General features: G+C 51.4%; 1 protein-coding gene across 4 annotated transcripts in view; it reads right to left on the bottom strand.

Moving 5' to 3' along the window:
• The window catches only part of AACS (acetoacetyl-CoA synthetase), an 80,564-nt gene that overhangs the window by 43,577 nt on the left and 15,370 nt on the right, over nucleotides 1–21,617 (bottom strand). For all 4 annotated transcript variants that reach the window (XM_032168293.2, XM_058426047.1, XM_058426046.1 and 1 more), the window contains 2 exons: nucleotides 14,666–14,779; nucleotides 9,915–10,012 (listed from right to left, as the gene is read on the bottom strand). In XM_032168293.2, the coding sequence (XP_032024184.1) occupies nucleotides 9,915–10,012; nucleotides 14,666–14,779 (212 nt within the window). The remainder of the gene's footprint in view (nucleotides 1–9,914; nucleotides 10,013–14,665; nucleotides 14,780–21,617) is intronic.

Genomic DNA, 21,617 nt, shown 5'->3' on the forward strand with positions numbered 1-21,617 from the left:
GTATTTTTAGTAGAGACGGGGTTTCACCGTGGTCTCGATCTCCTGACCTCGTGATCCGCCCGCCTCGGCCTCCCAAAGTGCTGGGATTACAAGCGTGAGCCACCGCGCCCGGCCCATGGGCTTGTTCTTGGAACTCATAACATTCACTGACACTCCCTGAGTGTTAGTCCAGATTATTAATTATTAACAGACTATTAATGTTAGTAACAGATTAAAGCACTCTCAGACAAGGCTTCTATTCACTTCCCTCCTAGCCATCCTCAAGGTTACACTGTGTTAAGAGACTGCCATCCGCAAACATGGGTAGGCATCGCCCAGATGGCTGCTATTCCCTCGCACATGAGCCTGATGCAAGCAGTTTAAGACCAACACCTGGGGCTACCCCCAGGGCACATACAGTGGCCCCAGAACCTCTGAGTAGGGACTTCACAGGACAGGGCTCTCCACCCTGGCTGCCTGGTAGCACCACCTGCGGTGGGACTATTAAGTTAATTAAGCTCATTAGGATAACTAATTAACGGGTCAGGAGCGGCGGGCATTTGTTTTCAGAACTCCCAGGTGACTCTTAGCAGGGAAGCAGAAGCGCTGACTCTGAGGGACTCTAAGGGGCAGAGTGTTGGGGGAGGGAGGCTGGGCAGCTCAAAGTGTGGTCGGTCCCCCGGGCAGCCAGTCAGCCTCACCTGGGGCCCCAGACCTAATGAATCGGAAACTCTGCAAGGCACCCAGCAATCTGTTCTCACCAGCCGTTCAGATGATCCTGAGGTGTGATAAAATTTGAGAATCTCTGTGCTAAGAGTTCTAGGACTGAGAGTTTACTCAACACTGTCCAATTTCCCAAACTAGAAGCTGAATTAACAGAGAAGAGTAGGGAGTAGAAAGCATTTGTTTATTCCATGTGCTAGGTGCCAGGCACCATGCCAGGGAACCAGACAGACAGGGTTCCCACTCCCCGGAACATACGATCTATCAGAAACACAACAGGAAAACAATTGCAAATGTTATTGTTTTCCATTTCCAATGTTTTCAGTAAACTACACTCAAAATTAGGTAGCCAGGGAAAGAAAAAGAGAAGGAATTGAAGCCATAAGGAAAAACTAATGATGGACTTGACCAACAAAACCAAAAATCATTTTTCCAAAACAACCAATAACATAAGCTTCTTAGCAGGCATGGTGGCTCGCGCCTGTAATCCCAACACTTTGGGAGACGAGCTTGGACAGCTACAAAAAAATTTTTTTATTGAATTAGCAGGGCACCTGTAATCCCAGCTATGTGGGAGGCTGAGTGGGGAAGGATTACTTAAGCCCAGGAGCTCGAGGCTGCAGTGAACTATGTTCGCACCACTGTACTCCAGCCTGGGCAACAGAGAAAGACCCTGTCTTAAAATAAAATAAAATAAAAGTAAGCTTCTTGAAAAATCTGATCAAGAAAAAAACTAGCATTTCAGCCGGGCACAGTGGCTCACGCCTGTAATCCCAGCACTTTGGGAGGCCGAGGTGGGCAGATCACTTGAGGTCAGGAGTTTGAGACCAGCCTAACCAAAATTGAGAAACCCCGTCTCTACTAAAAATACAAAATCAGCCAGATACGGTGGCCCATGCCTATAATCCCAGCTACTCGGGAGGCTGAGGCAGGAGAATCGCTTGAGCTGGGGAGGTAGAGGTTGCAGTGAGCTGAGATCATGCGGCCTAGTTGATAGAGCGAGACTCCATCTCAAACAAACAAACAAACAAGGAAACCTAACATTTCCAGCTGCTCCTTGCAGAACACTTACTGTGTCAGGTGCTGCCCTAAGCACTGGACCGATATTTGCTCATTTACTGCTCAGAATAACCTTGGACATGGGTGCCCTTATCACCCTCATATTGCAAATGACGAAGCTGAAGCATGCGGCCTCTCAAAATTAGAAATCACACTTGACTACAGAATAAAAGATTCATGAGCCAGAAAACAATGTTTAATAGGTTTTGAAATCCAGATAGAATGGATGACTTCTCAAGAAAATATAAATTACCAAAATTTATTCAAAAAGCAGCACCACAGCTGAAGTGACAAAGGTCTACCTCCTTCAGGGACACCAGGGTGGGCAGCTCTGCAGGCGAGCACCACCAAGTCTCTGTAAGCTACAGCATCCCTTCTGTGTAAGCCATTACAGAAGGCAGAGAAAAACAGGAAACACACAAACCAAAAGAGAGAGAGACTACAGACCAATGTTATTGACTACAGCAACAGGCTAACGGAGGGCGAAATGGCCTGATTATCTTGGAAGCTTCTGATAAAAGGTAACATGCTTTCCACCCATGCTTTAATCAGCTGGAAACTGAAGGAAACTTTCTCACTGACAAAAGGTATCTGGCAAACACCTGACGGCACATACCGCACTTGGTAAAAGATGAGATATCCAATGAGAAAAGAACATGCAAGACACCCTCCCCCAGCCCACCTGCACCTGTGCTGAACACCCCCACCTATGTCCCGGGGTGGGAACTAGAAACAGTTTGCCCCCTGCACACAATGGGAACAGCTGCACACAAAATCTGTGAAAGTCACCAGAAAAACCACTAGAACAAATCAAAGTTAGGCAAGGTGGCCACATATAACTCAATCCAGCAAAATAAATAGTGGTGTTAAACCCCAGCAATACAGTTTGAAAAGGTAATGAGGGCCAGGAGCGGTGGCTCACGCCTGTAAACCCAACACTGGGAGGCCAAGGCGGGTGGATCACTTGAGGATCAGGAGTTCAAGACCAGCCTGGCCAACATGGTGAAACCCCATCTCTACTAAAAATACAAAAATTGGCCAGGCGTGGTGGCACACGCCTATAGTCTCAGCTACTTGGAAGGCTGAGGCAGAAGAATGACTTGAACCTGGGAGGCAGAGGTTGCAGTGAGCTGAGATCACACCACTGTACTCCAGCCTGGGTGACAGACTAAGACTCTGTCTCAGAAAAAAAAAAAAAAAAAAAAGGTAAATGAGAAAAACAGAACAAAATAAAATCAGAAAGTCACTAAAGGATTTTTTTTTTTTTAAGACAGGGTTTTGCCCTGTCACCCAGGCTAGAGTACAGCAGACAGATCACAGCTCACTCAGACTCAACCTCCCAGGCTGAGGATCAGGCTGTGCACCACCACACCCAGCTAATTTATTTCTTTTTTGTAGAGATGGAGTTTCGCCATGTTGCCCAGGCTGGTCTCAAACTCTGGCACTCAAGTGATCCATCCGCCTCAGCCTCCCAAAGTGCTGGGATTACAGGTGTAAGATACCCAGCCCAGCCCTCTGAAGAATATTTAATCTGGGAGAGAGATAGAAACAAACACTGGTTCGGATCCACTTGTTAAAGGGTGTATACTGGATAGTAGAAAGGTGATGAAAGTTAAAAAAGAAAGCAAAGAAAAAGATAAAAAAGGTGTACAGTGGAGAGAAGCAGAAACGAGACTGGTCTGAAGCTACTGCGATGGCACGCGTGGGAGATGGCAGTGCCTAGCCGGGGTCACGGAGGAAACGAGGAACCGCTCAATCAAACATATGAAGGACAGTGGAGAGGCGGCAAGAACAGCCAACAGTAGGGAAGGGAGTGAAAAGGTGTGGGGCACAGCCCGAGCTCCTGGTTTGGCAGGGGTATAGTGGCGGGGGTTACTGAGATGGGGCTCCCCCTGGGGACTTGTGAGCTCATCTGGGGCTCCCTGAGTCTTGAGAACTTCTGGCAGCCCCGCCAGTGCTGACTGGACAGGGGGAAGGAAGGCTGGAAGTGCTCTCAGGACGCACAGTCATGACAGGAACGAGGGTTCTTCCTCCAGCTGAACACCTTGACCACTGCGGAAGGCACGGGAGGAGGCACAGACCCAGCCAAGCCTCTCTCTACTCCCGCCACTTCTCTGCCCCTCAGCAAAGCTCATGGCGGGCAGGTGGGGGACAAGGGAATGACTGTGACATTACAGAGATGGCCTGGGAGCCGCCCCAACGCACCTTTTTTTTTTTTTTTTTTTTTTTTTTAAGTAAAACCATTAAGTAAAACATTGGCCAACTTCAGCATCAGTTTAAAAAAAGTGCATGGGACATGCAGGTGACAGGGACTTGGCCCCTGGCCTCAGGACATCAGGCCTTCGGTCACCGTCTACCTCCTCCCTCCTCCATTTCAAGGGTACCCCCGGTACCCCTTCCTCAGTGACGCCCTTGGTGGACAAAGACTATTTCCTACTACTTCTTCTTCTACTCTAAACTGCTACACAGAGGTGGCTGCAGAAAGCCCCAAAATGGTGCCCCCCAGGAGTCCAGCAGCAACAGGCCGAGTCTGCAGGCAGGTGGCACCCTGGTCTCACCAGCATTTACTCCACAGGCCACCAGGGCTGGCCCTCCTTGGGTCTGATGCTAACATACACCCTGCCCAAAATCATCAGAAGAAGATAATGTCCAGAAATGGCCCTTCCTGGCACCAAACCCTCCTGGACTGAGAATGCCACCCCTTCCTCCACCCCAGCCACCTCTGATGGGCAGGAGACCGGGACAGAAGCATCCGGGAGAGAAGCCTCCACCCCCTAGACCAGCGCCTGGGCACTGGCACTGGAACAAGGCATCCAAACAGAAGCTCACCCCCAGCCAGGTGAGCCTCTCTTCCTCATTCTCAGTGCCCAGATGCACCCCCCAAGAGCAAGTGCCTGCCCTTCCTGGAAAGACACCACGTCCACTTAACCAAGTGCATGCACAGCGATTTCTCAGACTCTTTCAGGTCCTGCTGGGACTTGGGTGTCCCTCTGTTTACTTCTGACGCTGTCTCTATGCAAATATCAAGGTAACACATTCAACCTACTCTAAGGCCATGGTCCTTACTCCTCCCTTTCCTGGCCACATGGCCCTGGACAAGGTACCCCTGCACCTGGCTCCCTCCAGCCCCAGCCATCCCTTATGCAAAGTGAGTCCCAACACTCCTGACACCCAAGCTCCCTCACCCACAGGTAAGGGGCCTGTCCAGACCTTGGCTGTGGCGAACACACAAACCCCGAATGGCATGTCTACACTGGCGCCCTCTCTGTGCCCAGGATTCTAAGATGGACCGAGAGTTCTTGGTTTAGTGGGGAAGAAATGATTGCCAGTAAAACATATTGAGCATTTACTGAATCCTTACTATGTGCCAGGCCCCAGTCTGAGCTCATTAGAGGCACTTACTGCCCTTCACAGCCTTAAGAGAGGGGCAATAAGGCCGGGCACAGTGGCTCATGCCTGTAATCCCAGCACTTTGGGAGGCCAAGGCGGTCGGATCACGAGGTCAGGAGATCGCCACCATCCTGGCTAACACGGTGAAACCCCGTCTCTACTAAAAATACAAAAAATTAGCCAGACATGGTAGCGGGCGCCTGTAGTCCCAGCTACTTGGGAGGCTAAGGCAGGAGAATGGTGTGAACCCAGGAGGCAGAGCTTGCAGTGAGCCGAGATTGCGCCACTGCACTCCAGCCTGGGAGACAGAGTGAGACTCTGTCTCAAAAAAAAAAAAAAAAAAAAAAAGAGGGGCAATAGTATCCACTCCCTATCCCTGATAAGGCAGGAACGGGGTGAGTGACTTGCCCGAAGCCTCACAACTGGCCAGAGGCATGGCTGGGCTGCAGCCTGGCTTGTCTGATGTGGGTGGTAGTGCTCCTCACCACTGTGCTGGCTCCATGCAGAAAAAACTAATACCATACATGGAACAGAAAATCAAAACAGCAGAACAGATTCGGGTGCTGAGATACTGCAGCAGACTGAATCAGGAAGAGGAGGAAACCCAGAAAGCTGCTGAAGACAGCATCTCCTAAGCCCGGCATCAAGAATAAGCAGGTCCCACAGAGTAGGCGGGAGGGAGAAGAGGCTGTTCTGAACAGAGGACATAGAGATCAACACCCAGGGGCAGGTAGAGTGGGGCCCAGAGGAAGACCTGCCAGGAAGCCTGAGGCCAGGGAAGAAACAGAGGGAGCCAGCCTGGGAGAGTCCCAGAGGGCAGTAGAATTTCCACAAGGAAACTGGGATCTCAGAGAACCAGCCCAGTACAGGGTGACCAGGATCTCAGGGTGAAAGGACTGAGACTGCCAGTGATCTGGGGCTCAAATACCACAGGACCCCAGGCACAGTGACAGTGATCAGGCTACAAGACAAGTGTTTCTGAATCAGAGGTCTGGCCCCTAGCCCCATGAAAAGACTCAGGGGTCCTCTGACACAGCTGAAGTTTTCCTGGCTGGACCAGCAGGGATCAAGATCTCGAGCATCCAAAACCAGCTGTCAGCCTGTCCTGGCCCAGGAGAGCTGCTCGAGGATGGCTTTCACGTTGCAACAAAACAAACACACCTATGAACATGTGTCTGACCTGAATACAGTGCTTAGCAACCAATCAAGCATTGAAACGAACAGCCGGTGTTGAATCATGCTGACAGCCACCCAGAGCGAGCGAGAATGGCTGTCCTATTTACACACACACACACACACGGCCACCTGATTGCACTTCAGGAGGACGAGGCCTGCAGGCTACAGGCTGGGCTCTCTGGTGTGCAGGGATCAGAGGGTGGCCTTCCCTGACATCTCTGAAAATGGCAAAGGCTCAAAGGTAAACAGCGAAACAAAAAACCCAAAGCCATCTAAAGACTTAGGACCTAGAGATCTTGCTGGGGCTGGAAAGGTTGGGAACCCTGAGAACAGAGCACTTCCCCAACCTGGCGATGCCCTCCGAGACCAAAAGCATTAGTAAGGCAAGCTGAGATGCCCAGGCAGCCAGCAGAGGACGGGCAGAAGGAGGGGGGCAGCGGTGGGAGAGAGCCCGGAATGGGTAGAAGTAAAGCACAGGGGAGTGACGGAGGCCAGAAACGCGTTCCCCCAGTGTCATCGAGTAAAGATGGATGCCCCAGCACTCCCTGGACAGCCCACTGCGGTCTGTGGCTCTGCAGCAGAGAGGGTCCCTTCAGCACCCAGCGCAGCCAGCCGAGGAGCTCTCAGTGGAAGGCGTGTGAACCCACAAGTCTAACGATGTGACTCCATCAACAGAGACCAGAAGTCAACGCAGGATTTGTAGGAGAGTGGCAATTTCCCTTTACAATATTCTCTGAGATTCAAAGAAATATAATTTCAAAGCAAGAGAAAACATGATTTCAAAGGGAAGACATTCACGTTTCATTGCAGTTTCTGAAGAGCGCCCCTTACTGAAAACGGGGCACCATCTGAAGTTTAACACAGTGATGCTGGAAATTAAAAACGGGACCTCTTTTTTAAGTAGAGATCTGCAAACCGATGCAGGGAACTGTCCACGAGCCCAGAACCCATCAGCCTTGGCTCAGTTCCAGCCCCACCTCATCAGCAACTCCAGGAATTCATCCCTGTTAGTTTTAGCCCCTGAACAAGGATGGTAAACGGAGGGTGAACAGAGGCTTTGGCGCAGTTGACCTGTGCCAGGTCCTTACTCAGCTCTGACAGCGGGTGTCCAGGTGTCTGTGGGACCAAGCGCTGTGAACATGGCATCCACGCAGGGCCTCCCACGCTGGGTGCATGCGGCCAGGAGTGCTGCCCAATAATGCCTGCCATGAAGCCACCAAATGCCGACAGACTCCCTGCCAACCGGCTAGATCTCGGTTCGAGTGCGAGTAACACGCGTCATACACACCCCCGTCTCTGGCAAGATGGAGTCTATACCTCAGACACTAGCAAAATGAGGGATAGAGAGAAGCGTCTCAGCAGGAGGGCAGGTGGCCCTGTTTTCTGACCTGAGACGTAGCCGCAGGGCCTGGGACTATTCACTTCCCAGAAGCTGCAGGAGCCACGGGGCGAGCAGAGCCATGCTGCCATCTAGTGCACCCAGCAGCTCGGCCAGCACTTCCTGCTCCAGAGGCGGCTCGGGGAGGCTGTGATTCCAGAAAACCCTGGACCAACCCCGGCCAGGAAGCAGTGTCCCAGACACCACGTTTGCTACAGAGCCATGCATCCCTCCTGGGTCCTGCCAGGATGGGCAGATCCTGCCGGACTGGAGTCAGCGGGGAGTGACCTGCACAGGACAATGATCCAGAGAGGCTGGATGCCGCTGTGAGACAGGCTGGGGTCCAGCCCTGCCACTGCAGCCATGCAGAGTCAGAGGCTCTCCCTCTCTCCAGCCCCTGGCCTAAGACGAACCACCAAAGGCAGATTCCAGGAGCTCTGACATCACCTCTCCAGGGGGAGGGGGCTACACTCCAGCCCTGGGAGGCCATGATCACTCCCCTGCCACACACGGCTCTCCCAGCCTCTCACAACCCGTTTACAAAAGGTTAGTCATAATCTAACTCAAAACACACCCATCTCCCAACTAGTTAAAACAGTAGCTAACACTTACTGGGCTGGCCTGGGGGGTCACACCCTGTCCCCAGCTCCACACAAAAGTGGCTCCTGCCGTCTGCACGGGCTCCCTGCAGTTGCACTAACATTGCTGCCGTTCTCCCTCTGGGGACACCAGGGCGCTTGCCCAAGGACACTGATCAAGGAAGCCGCATGGAGCAGAGGCAGCCAGCCTGCCCGGCCTTGAGCACACCCTGCCATTCTGCCGTCTCGCCCTGGGGCCCTTCCCTCTGCCCTGGACAGCCTGGCTCAAGGTCAGCTGAGGGGTCTGAGTGTCCAGGAACCCCACCCCTCCAGACCCTCCCACAAGGACACCATTGGCCCCAGCAGCCCAGGCAGCTCCCACAGAGGGCCCTAGGGACAGGAGAGGCCACAGGTTGAGTTTCTGTCTCAGGTCAGTCCCTGCTGACCTGGGGAGGTCCTGGGGTGAGATGGCCTGGGAAAAGAACACAGGAAAGTTCCAGAAGGCAGGGCACAGCCATCCAGCCACACAGTACAGACCTACAGGGTGGCCACACCCTCCCTGAACCCAGCAGGGCTCCGTCATCAGCCCAGCTGGTGCTGTGGCCTGATGCATGGCCGGCCAGTCTCACTTCTCCAGGCCTGTGTCTGATCTCTCCTCCCACGGTGTAGAGAAAGGACCCTCCTCCTCCAAAACCGTACTGAAAAAGCAAGCCTCTAAGTGGACATGATTTCTAAGCTCATACCCAAAAGCCTCACCTGTGGACAAGCACAGACACCTACTCCGGGCACTGGGTTTTAAAGGGCCAGCGCCCACACCTGCAGCTAGTGCTGCTGACTGACGCACGGCACAGGGCCCGGCCCAGAACAGAGGCAGCTGGCACCAGGAGGAAAGGTCAGGGACACGAATGCTGCATGTCCTGTAACAGGGTCTCACAGCTCCTGAAGGTCCCTGACGCCCCAAGGCTCTGCAGCCAGGAGAGGGCCCTGGCTGGGGAGTGGGGACCCCAGGAAGACCCACTCTGTGGCTGCTTCATTTGCCCCGTGGAGAGACCTATAGGCTGGGGGGCCCCAGTGGGGATCAGCACATGCTTCCGGCCCTGCCTGGGCCACTCTGGGCAGCTGGACACACTCTGGGGCAGTCTGGGGACAGAGAGGCCACCCTCCCGGGGTGCACACCCACACAGCACGGGTCCAGAGGAAGGGGCTGGTAACAGCAGAAACCAACACAAGGAGGTCCCGGGGAATTTCTGCAGGCAGGACTTTGAGAACAAAAATCTAGAGAACTGTCCTCAGAGGACACACACTTCGCAAACCTCACGTGGTCACTAAATCCCAGGTAAGGAAGACAGGGCTCGACCTTACCAGACCTTAACAACACTGGCTGCTGCATACGCCACCTGCCCACGTCTTCGATGAACACGGCGAGGAGCAGGGGAACGTCAGGACTGCTTGAAAGAAGAACCAGACGCAAGTCCTTCTGGCTTCTTTCCCCATAGAGGCGGCTGCAATACCACCTCCTCCCGCTGGGCTCACACTGCTGTCCGGCTCCCCTGGGAATTCAGCTCATGCAGCCCCTGCCCAGGATGCTCACAGGGCAAGGGGTGCCCCCTCTGTCACAGACCCAGACTCACATTCACACCGAAGTCCGGGGACGTGGAGCTCCAGATGGCGCCAATGCTTGCTGCAGCCAACATCGCCTCGACAGCATGCTCACTGTTGGGTAAATAACCTGCGGAGAAAACACAGGAAGAAGCCTTGGGTTCAGGGTGTATGGGAGGTAGCAGATGTCCAGAAGGTTCCTCTGAGAGCCAGGGTCAGAGTGGGAAGGGGGCTGGCCTTGAACTGCCTGCGGATCCTGACCAACAGCCCCCACCCAGCTGAATCGCCTGCTGCCAGCCTGTCCACTCCCCACCATCCCCCTGCAATCCATTCTCCATGCTCTGATGACAGTGACCCCGTGGCCTCTCCTCCCTCTGCTCCCCCTCCCTTCCTGGGATCTGGTCACAGCAGCCTTCTTCCGACTCCTCAGTTGTCCTAATTGCCTCCTGCCTTTGCACAGCTGTCTGACCTGCTGAACACTCGTCCACGCACACCAGCAGTCTCCACTCAGTGTGCACTCATCCTGTAGCTCTTCACTCAAATGAAACTTCCTCAGAGCAGCCTTCTCCAAGGCCGTCTTGCCCCCAACCTGGTGAACTCAGGTCCCCCAACTAGTTACCTGCAAAGCACACTGTATTTCTCCTTCACCAAACTTAGCATAACTGCAAATGAATAATCACCTGTGTAACTGGCTGTTTAGTATCTGGTTCTCACATGAGGGCTGGGACTTTGCCTGTCTTGTTCTTTGCTTTACCAAATGCCTTTTACCATGCCCTGCACATCAAGGGTCCTCAGATATTTGCTGGCTGGCAGATGGATGGATAGATAGGTGGAAGCAAAGAATAAAGGACAGATGGCTGGCAGATGGATGGATGGATGATGGATGAGGGATGATGAATGGAGGATGGATGGATGAATGAATGGACGGATGACAGATGGAGGATAGATAAATGGATGGAGAGATGGATGATGGGTGAATGGGTAGGTAGAAGAATGTATAGACAGTTGGATGGATAGTTGAATGGATGATGAATGATGGATGAGGGATGATAAATGGAAGATGGATGGATGAATGGGTAGATGATGGGTGGAGGACAGATGAATGGATGGATGGATGGGTAGGTGGAGAGAAGGATGGATAGATGGACGGGCAGATCGATGGGTTGATGGATGGCTGCACAGACAGGTGGACTGGTGGATGGTTGGTTGGAGGGATAGAGAGGAGAGGGAATGAAGAACACAAGCAGTACTGTCAAGAGCCATATTCAAGCCTACAAGGCACAGAGGTCCTCAGGCCCTCCATCTCCTAGCAGGCTGGCTTTCATGACAACAGAGGCAGGGAATCCTCATGGCCACAGAGACTATGATCAATTAACCAGATCACTCTACACATTCCAGAGGAAAGGATCTGTACAGTAGGACAGAAGGCAGTCGCAATACGAAGGGTCACGGCCAAGGCCTCATCAGAGCAAGGTGCAGCTGCCCAGGTGCGCCCCCAGGGGTCCCTGGTCAGCTGGCTCCCTTTTTCCCTCCTTCTCCCCGCTGCAGTGGGTATTTCTGTTTGTCTAGATTCACATGCAACTCCCCTGCTGGGCCATAAGCATCCAAGGGGCAGGGATCACACCACCATGGGGTTCCACCCACATCTGGCAGATGGTTGGTGTTTGCTGAGTTTGCAGCAAAGATGAGACTTGGCTATGAGTGTAAACTGAAGCATCTCAACACTGTCACCCCCAGGGGCAGGGCAGGACTCGGTGCCCAGGGGAGGCTGCTTAACCAGCTGACTCCATGTGGCTGACAAGTGAGGAGGAGCTGGCCCTTCTCCCATGGCACATCAGACACCAACCCTGGGGACCACTTCACAGACAAAGGAAAACAGAGCTAGGCACAGCTTTAACTCCATCTTTTGAAGACTCTAAAGCATCCAACCCCATTTAATCCGCAGAATCATTTTCTAGTGTTTTCTGGAAAACTCAAAGTCCCAAATCCTAGTAACTGTGATCAGGTCAAATCGGTATCCAACTGAGACCCACAAAATGGCTGGGGCACAAGGGACCAGCTCAACTCTAAAGGGTCCAGGGCATCGGGGCCAGGAGTCTCCTCAAAGAAAGCATAGCTCAGAGGAACCTTGGCTGTCCCCAATGTAACCTGTTTTGTCTCTCCTTCACTCAGAAATGTTTGCTTCAAAAGAAGATTTTTTTTTTTTTTTTTGAGGCGGAGCCTGGCTCTGTCGCCCAGGCTGGAGTGCAGTGCCGCGATCTCGGCTCACTGCAAGCTCCGCCTCCCGGGTTCACGCCATTCTCCTGCCTTAGCCTCTCCGAGTAGCTGGGACTACAGGCGCCCGCCACCACGCCCGGCTAATTTTTTGTATTTTTAGAGATGGGGTTTCACCGTGGTCTCGATCTCCTGACCTCGTGATCCGTCCACCTCGGCCTCCCAAAGTGCTGGGATTACAAGCGTGAGCCACCGCGCCCGGCCAAAAGAAGATTTTTTTAAATGAGAATTGGGAGGGAAGAAAAAAACTGGAGATAGAATATTTTGCATTCTTTGCAAGACCTTAAAAGTGTACAGATTAAATCAGACGACCAAGAACCACCCAAAAAGTGAGGTTTCAGCCTCAAAACTGCATCTGTGACTAGACGAAGTGGCTCATGCCTGTAATCCCAACACTATAGAGGCCACGGCAGGAGGATCTCTTGAGCCCAGAAATTTGAGACCAGCCTGGACAACACAGTGAGACCCTGTCTCTACCGCAAATACCAAAATTAGCCAGCCATGGTGGCATGTGCCTGTAGTCTCAGCTACTCAGGAGGCTGAGGTGGGAGGATTCCTTGAGCCCAGGAGTTCGAGGCTGCAGTGAGCCATGATCACGCCACTGCAGTCCAGCCTGGACAACAGAGTGAGACCCTGTCTCACAAAGAAAAAAAAAAAAGCCTGCTCTGATGATCAGCCCAATACCCATAGTCATTCATTCCATAAACAATTCTTAGATGCTGCTGGGTGCCAGGCGCTCTCTATGAAGATACAGCAGTGAGGAGAAAACGAAGCCCCTGCCCTCTAGTACCGAGGACACATGCGCACAAACACACCAAGATCCCTGCAGGTTCAGGTGAGCCACGAGGACTATGATGAAAGCAGGTGCAGGAAGAGTGGGATGCATTTTTCGAAGGCTAACCAGGAACGGCCTCTGAGGAGGTAACGTTTGAGCGGCAATCCCGATGAACCAGGGTGAACCCTGAGGATAGGCCGAAGGAGAACAGGCCGCCAAGGGCTGAGACAGGAGGCAGCCGGCATGCCCATCGCTGGATTCCTTTCTAGTCAGCTACCAAATGCTGAGCACTGACTCCATGCCCAGTCCTGTTACTCAAGGGGGAGGCGGGGCAGGATACGGGGGCCTGGCGCACAGGATTCTTGGTCCAGCCGCTTACTGCACTTATAGACGACAAGGCCACCCAGCTCCTCCTGCCTCTTTGCAAACAAGCTGAACGGCAATTTGCAGTAAGTTCCCTAGGGAGAGGCACACCCATGCCAAACACCAAGGCTCCAAAGCCCAAGCCCCTCCCCAGCGGCTTTTCCTGCCACCTGCCCCCTGTGGTCCTTGTCCCATGACACGGAGGGGAAAGGGAGGGAGGTCGGGAGCCCCGACCACCAGGGCTGCACTGGAAGATAAATCTCCTTCGTCTGCACCTGCTCATCCCCATGTACACACCTAACTGCATCTCAATTAACTAACAAGTTGTTTGGGGTAAAGAACAGGTCCATGCACAGGCCTTTACATTTTTTCCACAAGTCAAGGTGAAAGGAAAATTGTAAGAAAAATACCTAAGTAGTTCTTATGGAAATCCTCAGTTGCTATCCCAGGGAACAAAGGCAGGCCCCGGTCCAGAGCGGGATGACAAGCCACGCCTCAAGGTCTACAGATTCCAGCCCCTGCTCCTTCCAGAACAATCCCCAAATGGGGCCTGCTCTTCGGTCCTACTTCCCTTGCTTTATGGCTCAAGGGGGGAAGGGCAGTCAGAACGGACCAGCACCTCAGGAAACTCTAGGCAGAGCGGAAGAAGGTGGACGAGGCCTTTGGGATCAGACCTGGGCACCTGCCCCACCTCCTGCCCTCCATGTTCCACCCCACAGAGTTCCTAATGCCCGTGTAGACGCCTCCTGCTCGCTGCCTCCAGGCCTGTGGCCTCCTGCTTGCTGCCTCCAGCAGCCTCCAGGCCTTTCACAGGCCGTTTCTGCTGCCGGGACTGCCCTTTCCTGCCCTGCCCCACTGCAGGGCTAACTCCTAAATGTGCCTTCATTCCTCCAGCAAGCCCATATTGAATGCGTCTTCATCCCTCCAGCAAGCCCATATTGAATGCATCTTCATCCCTCCAGCAAGCCCATATTGAATGCGTCTTCATCCCTCCAGCAAGCCATATTGAATGCGTCTTCATCCCTCCAGCAAGCCCATATTGAATGCGTCTTCATCCCTCCAGCAAGCCCATATTGAATGTGCCTTATTCCTCCAGCAAGCCCATATTGAATGCACTCCCTTGATGTTCCTGGAATTGTTTCAGGACAAAGCAAGGAACAAAGCAAAGCAAATTCCTGCCTTTGCAGAGCGGCATATTCTTTCAGCAATTTTCCTTGGTCTTTTTTTGCCTTGCATGTAGAGTCCAAGTCCCACAAGGTTCCATGTAATATGACACGACTCCACCTTATTTGAAAGTCGTCTTGACCTTCACGCCACACATTCTAGCTTGGTCTCCTCCCTCAAACCATCACCAGCACCCAAAATGCTTACCAACGACCCGATCTCCTTTCTTCACACCCATTTTCCTCATTGCTGCTGCAAACAAAGCCACTTCTTGCCTCAGCTCTTCAAAAGTCACCTTCACAATTTCCTCTTTGCCTTCCCCTGGGAAGAGAAAAAGGGTAAATTGCACACAGACCACTGCAAAAAGAAAAGTTGCAAGCCAGACACTGAATGAAAAATCCCACCTGTTTCAATGCAGGTTATTAATCTACACCCAGGGAAAACAGACGCAGGGAATACAAGCAAAATACAGGTCAACTTAACATCACGCAGAAGAAAGGCTGTGAGAGTCAGCCGAGCAAATACACTAACAACATGTGCTGCATAAATATTCTCTATTAGGCCATGTGCAGGGGCTCATGCCTATGATCTCAGCACTTTGGGAGGCTGAGGTGGGAGGATTGCTTGAGCCCAAGAGTTCAAGACCAGCCCTGACAACAGACTGAGACCTCCATCTCTACCAAAAACGTAAACATTAGCCAGGCATAGTGGCACGCATCTGTAGTCCCAGCTACTAGGGAGGCTGAGGCGAAGGATCACGTGAGCCATGCCCACACCACTGACCTCCAGCCTGAGCAACAGTGCAAGAACCTGTCTCAAAATAAATAAATAAATAAGATTTTCTACTGGGAATGCTTTTATTAACTGAAGAATCCTTTTATTATAATTGTGGGGTTCTTTTTTAATTACAGATTCACAAGAAGTTTCAAAGAAAGTACAGAGAGGTCCCATGTCCCCCTCACCCTGCTTCCCCAGTGGTTACATCCTCCATAACCAGAGTACACCAGCAAAGACAGGAAACATAAATGGATGCAACATGCATGTGTGTGGTTCCACAAAACAGACGTGGACGCGATGTACATGTGCGTGATTCCACGAAACAGACGTGGATGCAACGTGCATGTGTGTGGTTCCACGAAACAGACGTGGATGCAACGTGCACGTGCGTGGTTCCACGAAACAGATGTGGATGCACGTGCACGTGTGTGGTTCCACGAAACAGACATGGATGCAATGTGCACGTGTGTAGTTCCACGAAACAGACATGGATGCAATATGCACGTGCATGGTTCCACGAAACAGACGTGGATGCAACGTGCACGTGTGTGGTTCCACGAAACAGACATGGATGCAATGTGCACGTGTGTGGTTCCACGAAACAGACGTGGATGCAATATGCATGTGTATGGTTCTATGAAACAGACGTGGATGCAATGTGCACGTGTGGTTCCACGAAACAGACGTGGATGCAACGTGCACGTGTGTGGTTCCACGAAACAGACATGGATGCAATGTGCACGTGTGTGGTTCCGGGAAACAGACGTGGATGCAATGTGCATGTGTATGGTTCCATGAAAGACGTGGATGCAATGTGCACGTATGTGGTTCCATGAAACAGACGTGGATGCAATGTGCATGTGCGTGGTTCCAGGAAACAGACGTGGATGCAACATGCATGTGCGGTTCTCTGTCACCTTACGGAATTTCCTGCAACCACTACAATTGAGATATAGGACATTTCTACCACCCCAAACCCTTCCCTCCTGTTGCCCCTTTACAGTCATCCCTGACCCCTACACCACCCCCACCCCAGGCAATCACTTACATATACTCTAGCTCTATAATTCTGCCATTTCAAGAATGTTATATAGGCTGAGAGAAGTAGTTCATGTCTATCATCCCTGTTCTTTGAGAGGTTAAGGCAGGAAGATCACGTGAGGTTAGGAGTTCAAGACCAGCCTGTGTAAGATAGTGAGACTCTATCTCACTATCTTAACATTTAACAAAAAATGTTAAAACTAAGGCTAGGCAGGGTGGCTCATGCCTGTAATGCCAGTACTGTGGGAGGCCAAGGTGGGCAGGTTGCTTGAGTTCAGGAGTTCGAGACCAGCCTGAACAACATGGTAAAACCTCGTCTCTACAAAAAATTTTTTAAAAAACTAGCCAAGCATGGTGGTGCACACCTATAGTCCTATCTACTCGGGATACTGACGTGGGAGGATCACCTGAGCTCAGAAGGTTGAGGCTGCCGTGAGCTGAGATCACACCACTGCACTCCAGCCTGGGCAACAGAGTGAGACCCTGTCTTGGAAAAAAAAAAAAAATGTAAAAACTAGCCAGGCGTGGTGGTGTATACCTGTAGCCCTAGCTACTTGGGAGGCTGAGATGGGACGATCACTTGAGCCCAGAGGTTTAAGGCTGCAGTGACCTATGTTCGTACCACTGCACTCCAGCCTGAGCAACAGAGTGAGACCCTGTCAAAAAGAAAGAAAAGAATGAAAGGGAAGGAAAGAAAGGAAAGGAAAGAAGGAAAGGAGGGGAGGAAGTGAGGGACGGAGGGAAAAATGTTACATGAAATATAGAAAGTGATCCTTTTTTTTTTTTTTTTTTGAGACGGAGTCTTGCTCTGTTGCCTAGGCTGGTGTGTAGTGGTGCGATCTCAGCTCACTGCACCCTCCACCTCCCAGGTTCAAGCAATTCTCCTGCCTCAGCCTCCCAATTAGCTGGGATTACAGGCACCTGCACCTAATTTTTGTATTTTTAGTAGAGACAGGGTTTCACCATGTTGGTCAGGCTAATCTCAAACTCCTGACCTCAGGTAATCCACCCACCTCGAACTCCCAATATGCTGAGATTACAGGCGCGAGCCACCGCACCCAGCCAGAAGGTGACCTTTTAAGATTGGCATTTTTCATTTGGTGCAATGCCACTAAAATTCACTTAAGTTATTGCATGCATCAATAATTCACTTCTAGGCCGGGCGCGGTGGCTCACGCCTGTAATCCCAGCACTTTGGGAGGTTGAGGTGGGTGGATCACCTGAGGTCAGGAGTTCAAGACCAGCCTGGCCAACGTGGTGAAACCCCGTCTCTATTAAAAATATAAAAATTAGCCAGGCGTGGTGGTGGACACCTGTAATCGCAGCTACTCGGGTGGCTGACGCAGGAGAATTGCTTGAACCCAGGAGACGGAGGTTGCAGTGAGCCAACATGGTGCCACTGCACTCCAGCCTCGGCAACCGAGTGAGACTCTGTCTCAAAAAAACAAAAACAAAAAAACAAACAAAAAAATTCACTTATTTTGTGGCCGGGCGCGGTGGCTCAAGCCTGTAATCCCAGCACTTTGGGAGGCCGAGGCGGGCGGATCACAAGGTCAGGAGATCGAGACCATCCCGACTAACACGGTGAAACCCCGTCTCTACTAAAAAAAAATACAAAAAAATTAGCCGGGCGTGGTGGCGGGCGCCTGTAGTCCCAGCTACTCGGGAGGCTGAGGCAGGAGAATGGCGTGAACCCGGGAGGCAGAGCTTGCAGTGAGCCGAGATCGCACCACTGCACTCCAGCCTGGGGGACAGAGAAAGACTCCGTCTTAAAAAAAAAAATTCACTTATTTTATTGCTCAGTAGTATAATTTTTTAGAAGATTAAAAGTGACACAAGCTCACTGTCAAAAACTTTGATAGTGCAGAAAAAAATAAAAAAATAAAATGATCAACCACCCTAGTTATCAAAGAAATGTATGTTAAAACAGGAAGATACCAATTTTCGCCTAACAGACTGTACAAATGGGAAGGGACAGTGTGTAGCCAGCCTCCACAACAGCCCCCTAGTGACCCCTGCCCGCTGGTATTCACACCTGACTTGGGGAATCGATGGGTTACTGTGGAAATGACAATGACTTCTGAGCTGTGGTCATAAGATACACTGCGGTTCCCATCTGGCTCACTCCAGGGGATGCCAGCGGCCATGCTGTGAGATCACTGAGGCAGCCTCCGGAGGAGACAGCCCACACAAGGAGGAACGAGGCCTCCCACCAACAGCCTTGTGAGCACACCATCTTAGATGTGGTTCCTCTAGCCTCAGTCGAGCCTTCAGATGCCTGCAGCCCCTGCCAACATACTCACTGCAACTTGATGAGTGATGATCACCCAGCTAAGACACTGCTGGATTTGTAACCCACAGAAACTGGGAGGTAAGAAATGTTTGTTCTAAGCTATGGCTTTCAGGTAATCTATGACATGGAAAGACAACTAACACAAGTAAGACTCAGTGTTGTGAAGGTACAGGAAAATGATTTGAAGATAATTTCTACAGTATAGAAGTTACCCTTTTGACCATGACCCTTGATGCAAATATTTTGCTCCTGATTGGTCATCGCTTTTCAGTTCTATAATATGAATTCTCTTTGTGTGTGTGTGTGTGTGTGTGTGTGTTTGAGACAGAGTCTCGCTCTATCGCCCATGCTGGAGTGCAGTGGCACCATCTCAGCTCACTGCAACCTCTGCCTCCCAGGTTCAAGCGATTCTCCTGCCTCAGCCTCCCGAATAGCTGGTACTACAGGCACCCGCCACCACACCAAGCTAATTTTTGTATTTTTAGTAGAGATGGGCTTTCCTCATGTTGGCCAGGCCGGTCTTGAACTCCTGACCTTGTGATCCACCCACCTCAGCCTCCCAAAGTGCTGGGATTAGAGGTGTGAGCCACCACGCTGGCAAATTATCTCTTTTAGAAAGTGAATAAACATCCTAATTTCCCTTTGGCATAAATCTGGCTTTTTCCAGCCAGGTATTATAGCTCACACCTGTAATCCCAGCACTTTGGGAGGCTGAGATGGGAGGATCACTTTAGCCCAGGAGTTCCAGACCAGCCTAGGCAACATGGGGAGACCCCATCTCTTTTTTTTTAGTCTCACTCTGTCCCCTAGGCTGGAATGCAATGGCACAATCTCGGCTCACTGCAAGCTCCGCCTCCCGGGTTCACGCCATTCTCCTGCCTCAGCCTCCCAAGTAGCTGGGACTACAGGCGCCCGCCACCACGCCCAGCTAATTTTTTGTATTTTTAGTAGAGATGGGGTTTCACTGTGTTAGCCAGGATGGTCTCGATCTCCTGACCTCGTGATCCGCCCGCCTCAGCCTCCCAAAGTGCTGGGATTACAGGCGTGAGCCACCGCACCCGGCCTTGACCCCATCTCTTAAAAAAAAAAAAAAAAAAGGAAAGAGCCAGGCACAGTGGTTAAGTACCTGTGGTCCCAGTTACGTGGGAGGCTGAGGTGGTAAACTTGCTTGAGCCCAGGAGGTCAAGGCTGCAGTGAGTCGTGACTGCACTGCTGCACTCCAGTCTGGGCAACAGATCAAGACCCTGTCTCAAAAAAAAAAAAAAAAAAAAAATCAGGCTGGACACAGTGGCTCATGCCTATAATCTCAGCACTTTGGGTGGCGGGTGAATCACTTGAGGTCAGGAGTTCAAGACAAGCCTGGCCAATATGGTGGAACCCCTCTCTACTAAAAATACAAAAATTAGCTAGGCATGCTGGCACGTGCCTGTAATCCCAGCTACTTGGGAGGCTGAGGCAGAAGAATATCTTGAACCCACGAGGCGGAGGCTGCAGTGAGCCAAGATGATGCCATTGCACTCCAGCCTGGGCAACAAGAGTGAAACTCCATCTCAAAAAAAAAAAAAACAAAAAACTCGTTTTTCTTTCCCTATTTGCCTAGAGTTGTATGCGTCTGCCCTTCATCCTTTCCTTGCTGCCCTGGGGTAGCCTTTTCGTTACCTCTCCCACATCCCCAGCCCAGAAAACTTTCTATCACGTGAAAACACTCGGTAAGCTGATAGCTACTCTTCAAAAGCAAAATGTGCTGCGCAGGCAGCTGTTCTAACAATCTCAACACGGATGCACTAATGCATGTTTGCTCCACTCGCTGGAGCATGAAAGCAATTGTGCACATATATGTATTTTTTTAAACAGGGCACCACATGGCCTCGATGAGAATTACCCATAGGAGAGATGAGTTCTGCTGAGAACGCCTGAGTGAGCATGAAGCAGAGCTCCGTGAGCACCTGCACCCAGCTGGGTAAGGAACAAGTCAGGAAAATATGCAGAAAACGAAACACAATGATCTTAAAGCCCCCAAGCCAATAATCGGCTGCTCGGGCCCCTGCTTAAGTAAGGGATGCGATTTGTAAACTAACTGTGATCAGTGGCATGAGGGTCCTTATTCCCACTGCAATTATAAGGAAGGGAACTGCTCATTAAAAGAAGGGACTCTGCCAGGCATGGTGGTTCACGCCTGTAATCCCAACACTTTCAGAGGCTGAGGCAGGCGGATCACTTGAGGTCAGGAGTTCGAGACCAGCCTGGCCAACATGGTGAGAAACCTCATCTCTACTAAAAATACAAAAATTAGCCAGTGTGGTGGCGCACGTGTGCAACCCTAGCTACGCGGGAGGCTGAGGTGGAAGGATGGCTTGAACTGGGGAGGTGGAAATTGCAGTGAACCGTGATCACGACACTGCACTCCAGCCTGGGTGACAGAGTGAGACTCCATCTCAAAATAAAATAAAATAAAAAGGGCAGGCACGGTGGCTCCCACCTGTAATCCCAGCACTTTGGGAGGCCGAGGCGGGTGGCTCATGAGGTCAGGAGATCGAGACCATCCTGGCTAACACGGTGAAACCCCGTCTCTACTAAAAATACAAAAAATTAGCCAGGCGTGGTGGCAGGCGTCTGTAGTCCCAGCTACTCGGGAGGCTAAGGCAGGAGAATGGCGTGAACCCAAGAGGCGGAGCTTGCAGTGAGCCAAGATCGAGCCACTGCACTCAAGTCTGGATGACAGAGCAAGACTCCATCTCTAAATAAATAAATAAATAATAAATAATTTTAAAAAAAGGAGGGGGGCTCAAATATTGAAAAGAGAAGAGATGGTGGGAGTGAAGAGGAGAGAGGCTAAGGTAAAGGGGTAGGGGGTGTGAAACAGACACAGAATTATAACCCTACCTCCTTAACCCACCCTCAAGACAGGGCTGGGTTTAAAAAAATAAAAGGCAACTGGCTGGGTTCAGCCAATACTGTATATAACTCAGAGAGACAGAGAGAGAGAGAGAGAGAGAGAGAGACACCCCACCCAGTTCAGTCTCCACCCAGACACCTGTATTACAAGTT

The sequence above is a fragment of the Hylobates moloch genome, unplaced genomic scaffold (assembly GCF_009828535.3).
Source record: "Hylobates moloch isolate HMO894 unplaced genomic scaffold, HMol_V3 SCAFFOLD_12, whole genome shotgun sequence".
Classification (NCBI taxonomy): Eukaryota; Metazoa; Chordata; class Mammalia; order Primates; family Hylobatidae; genus Hylobates; species Hylobates moloch.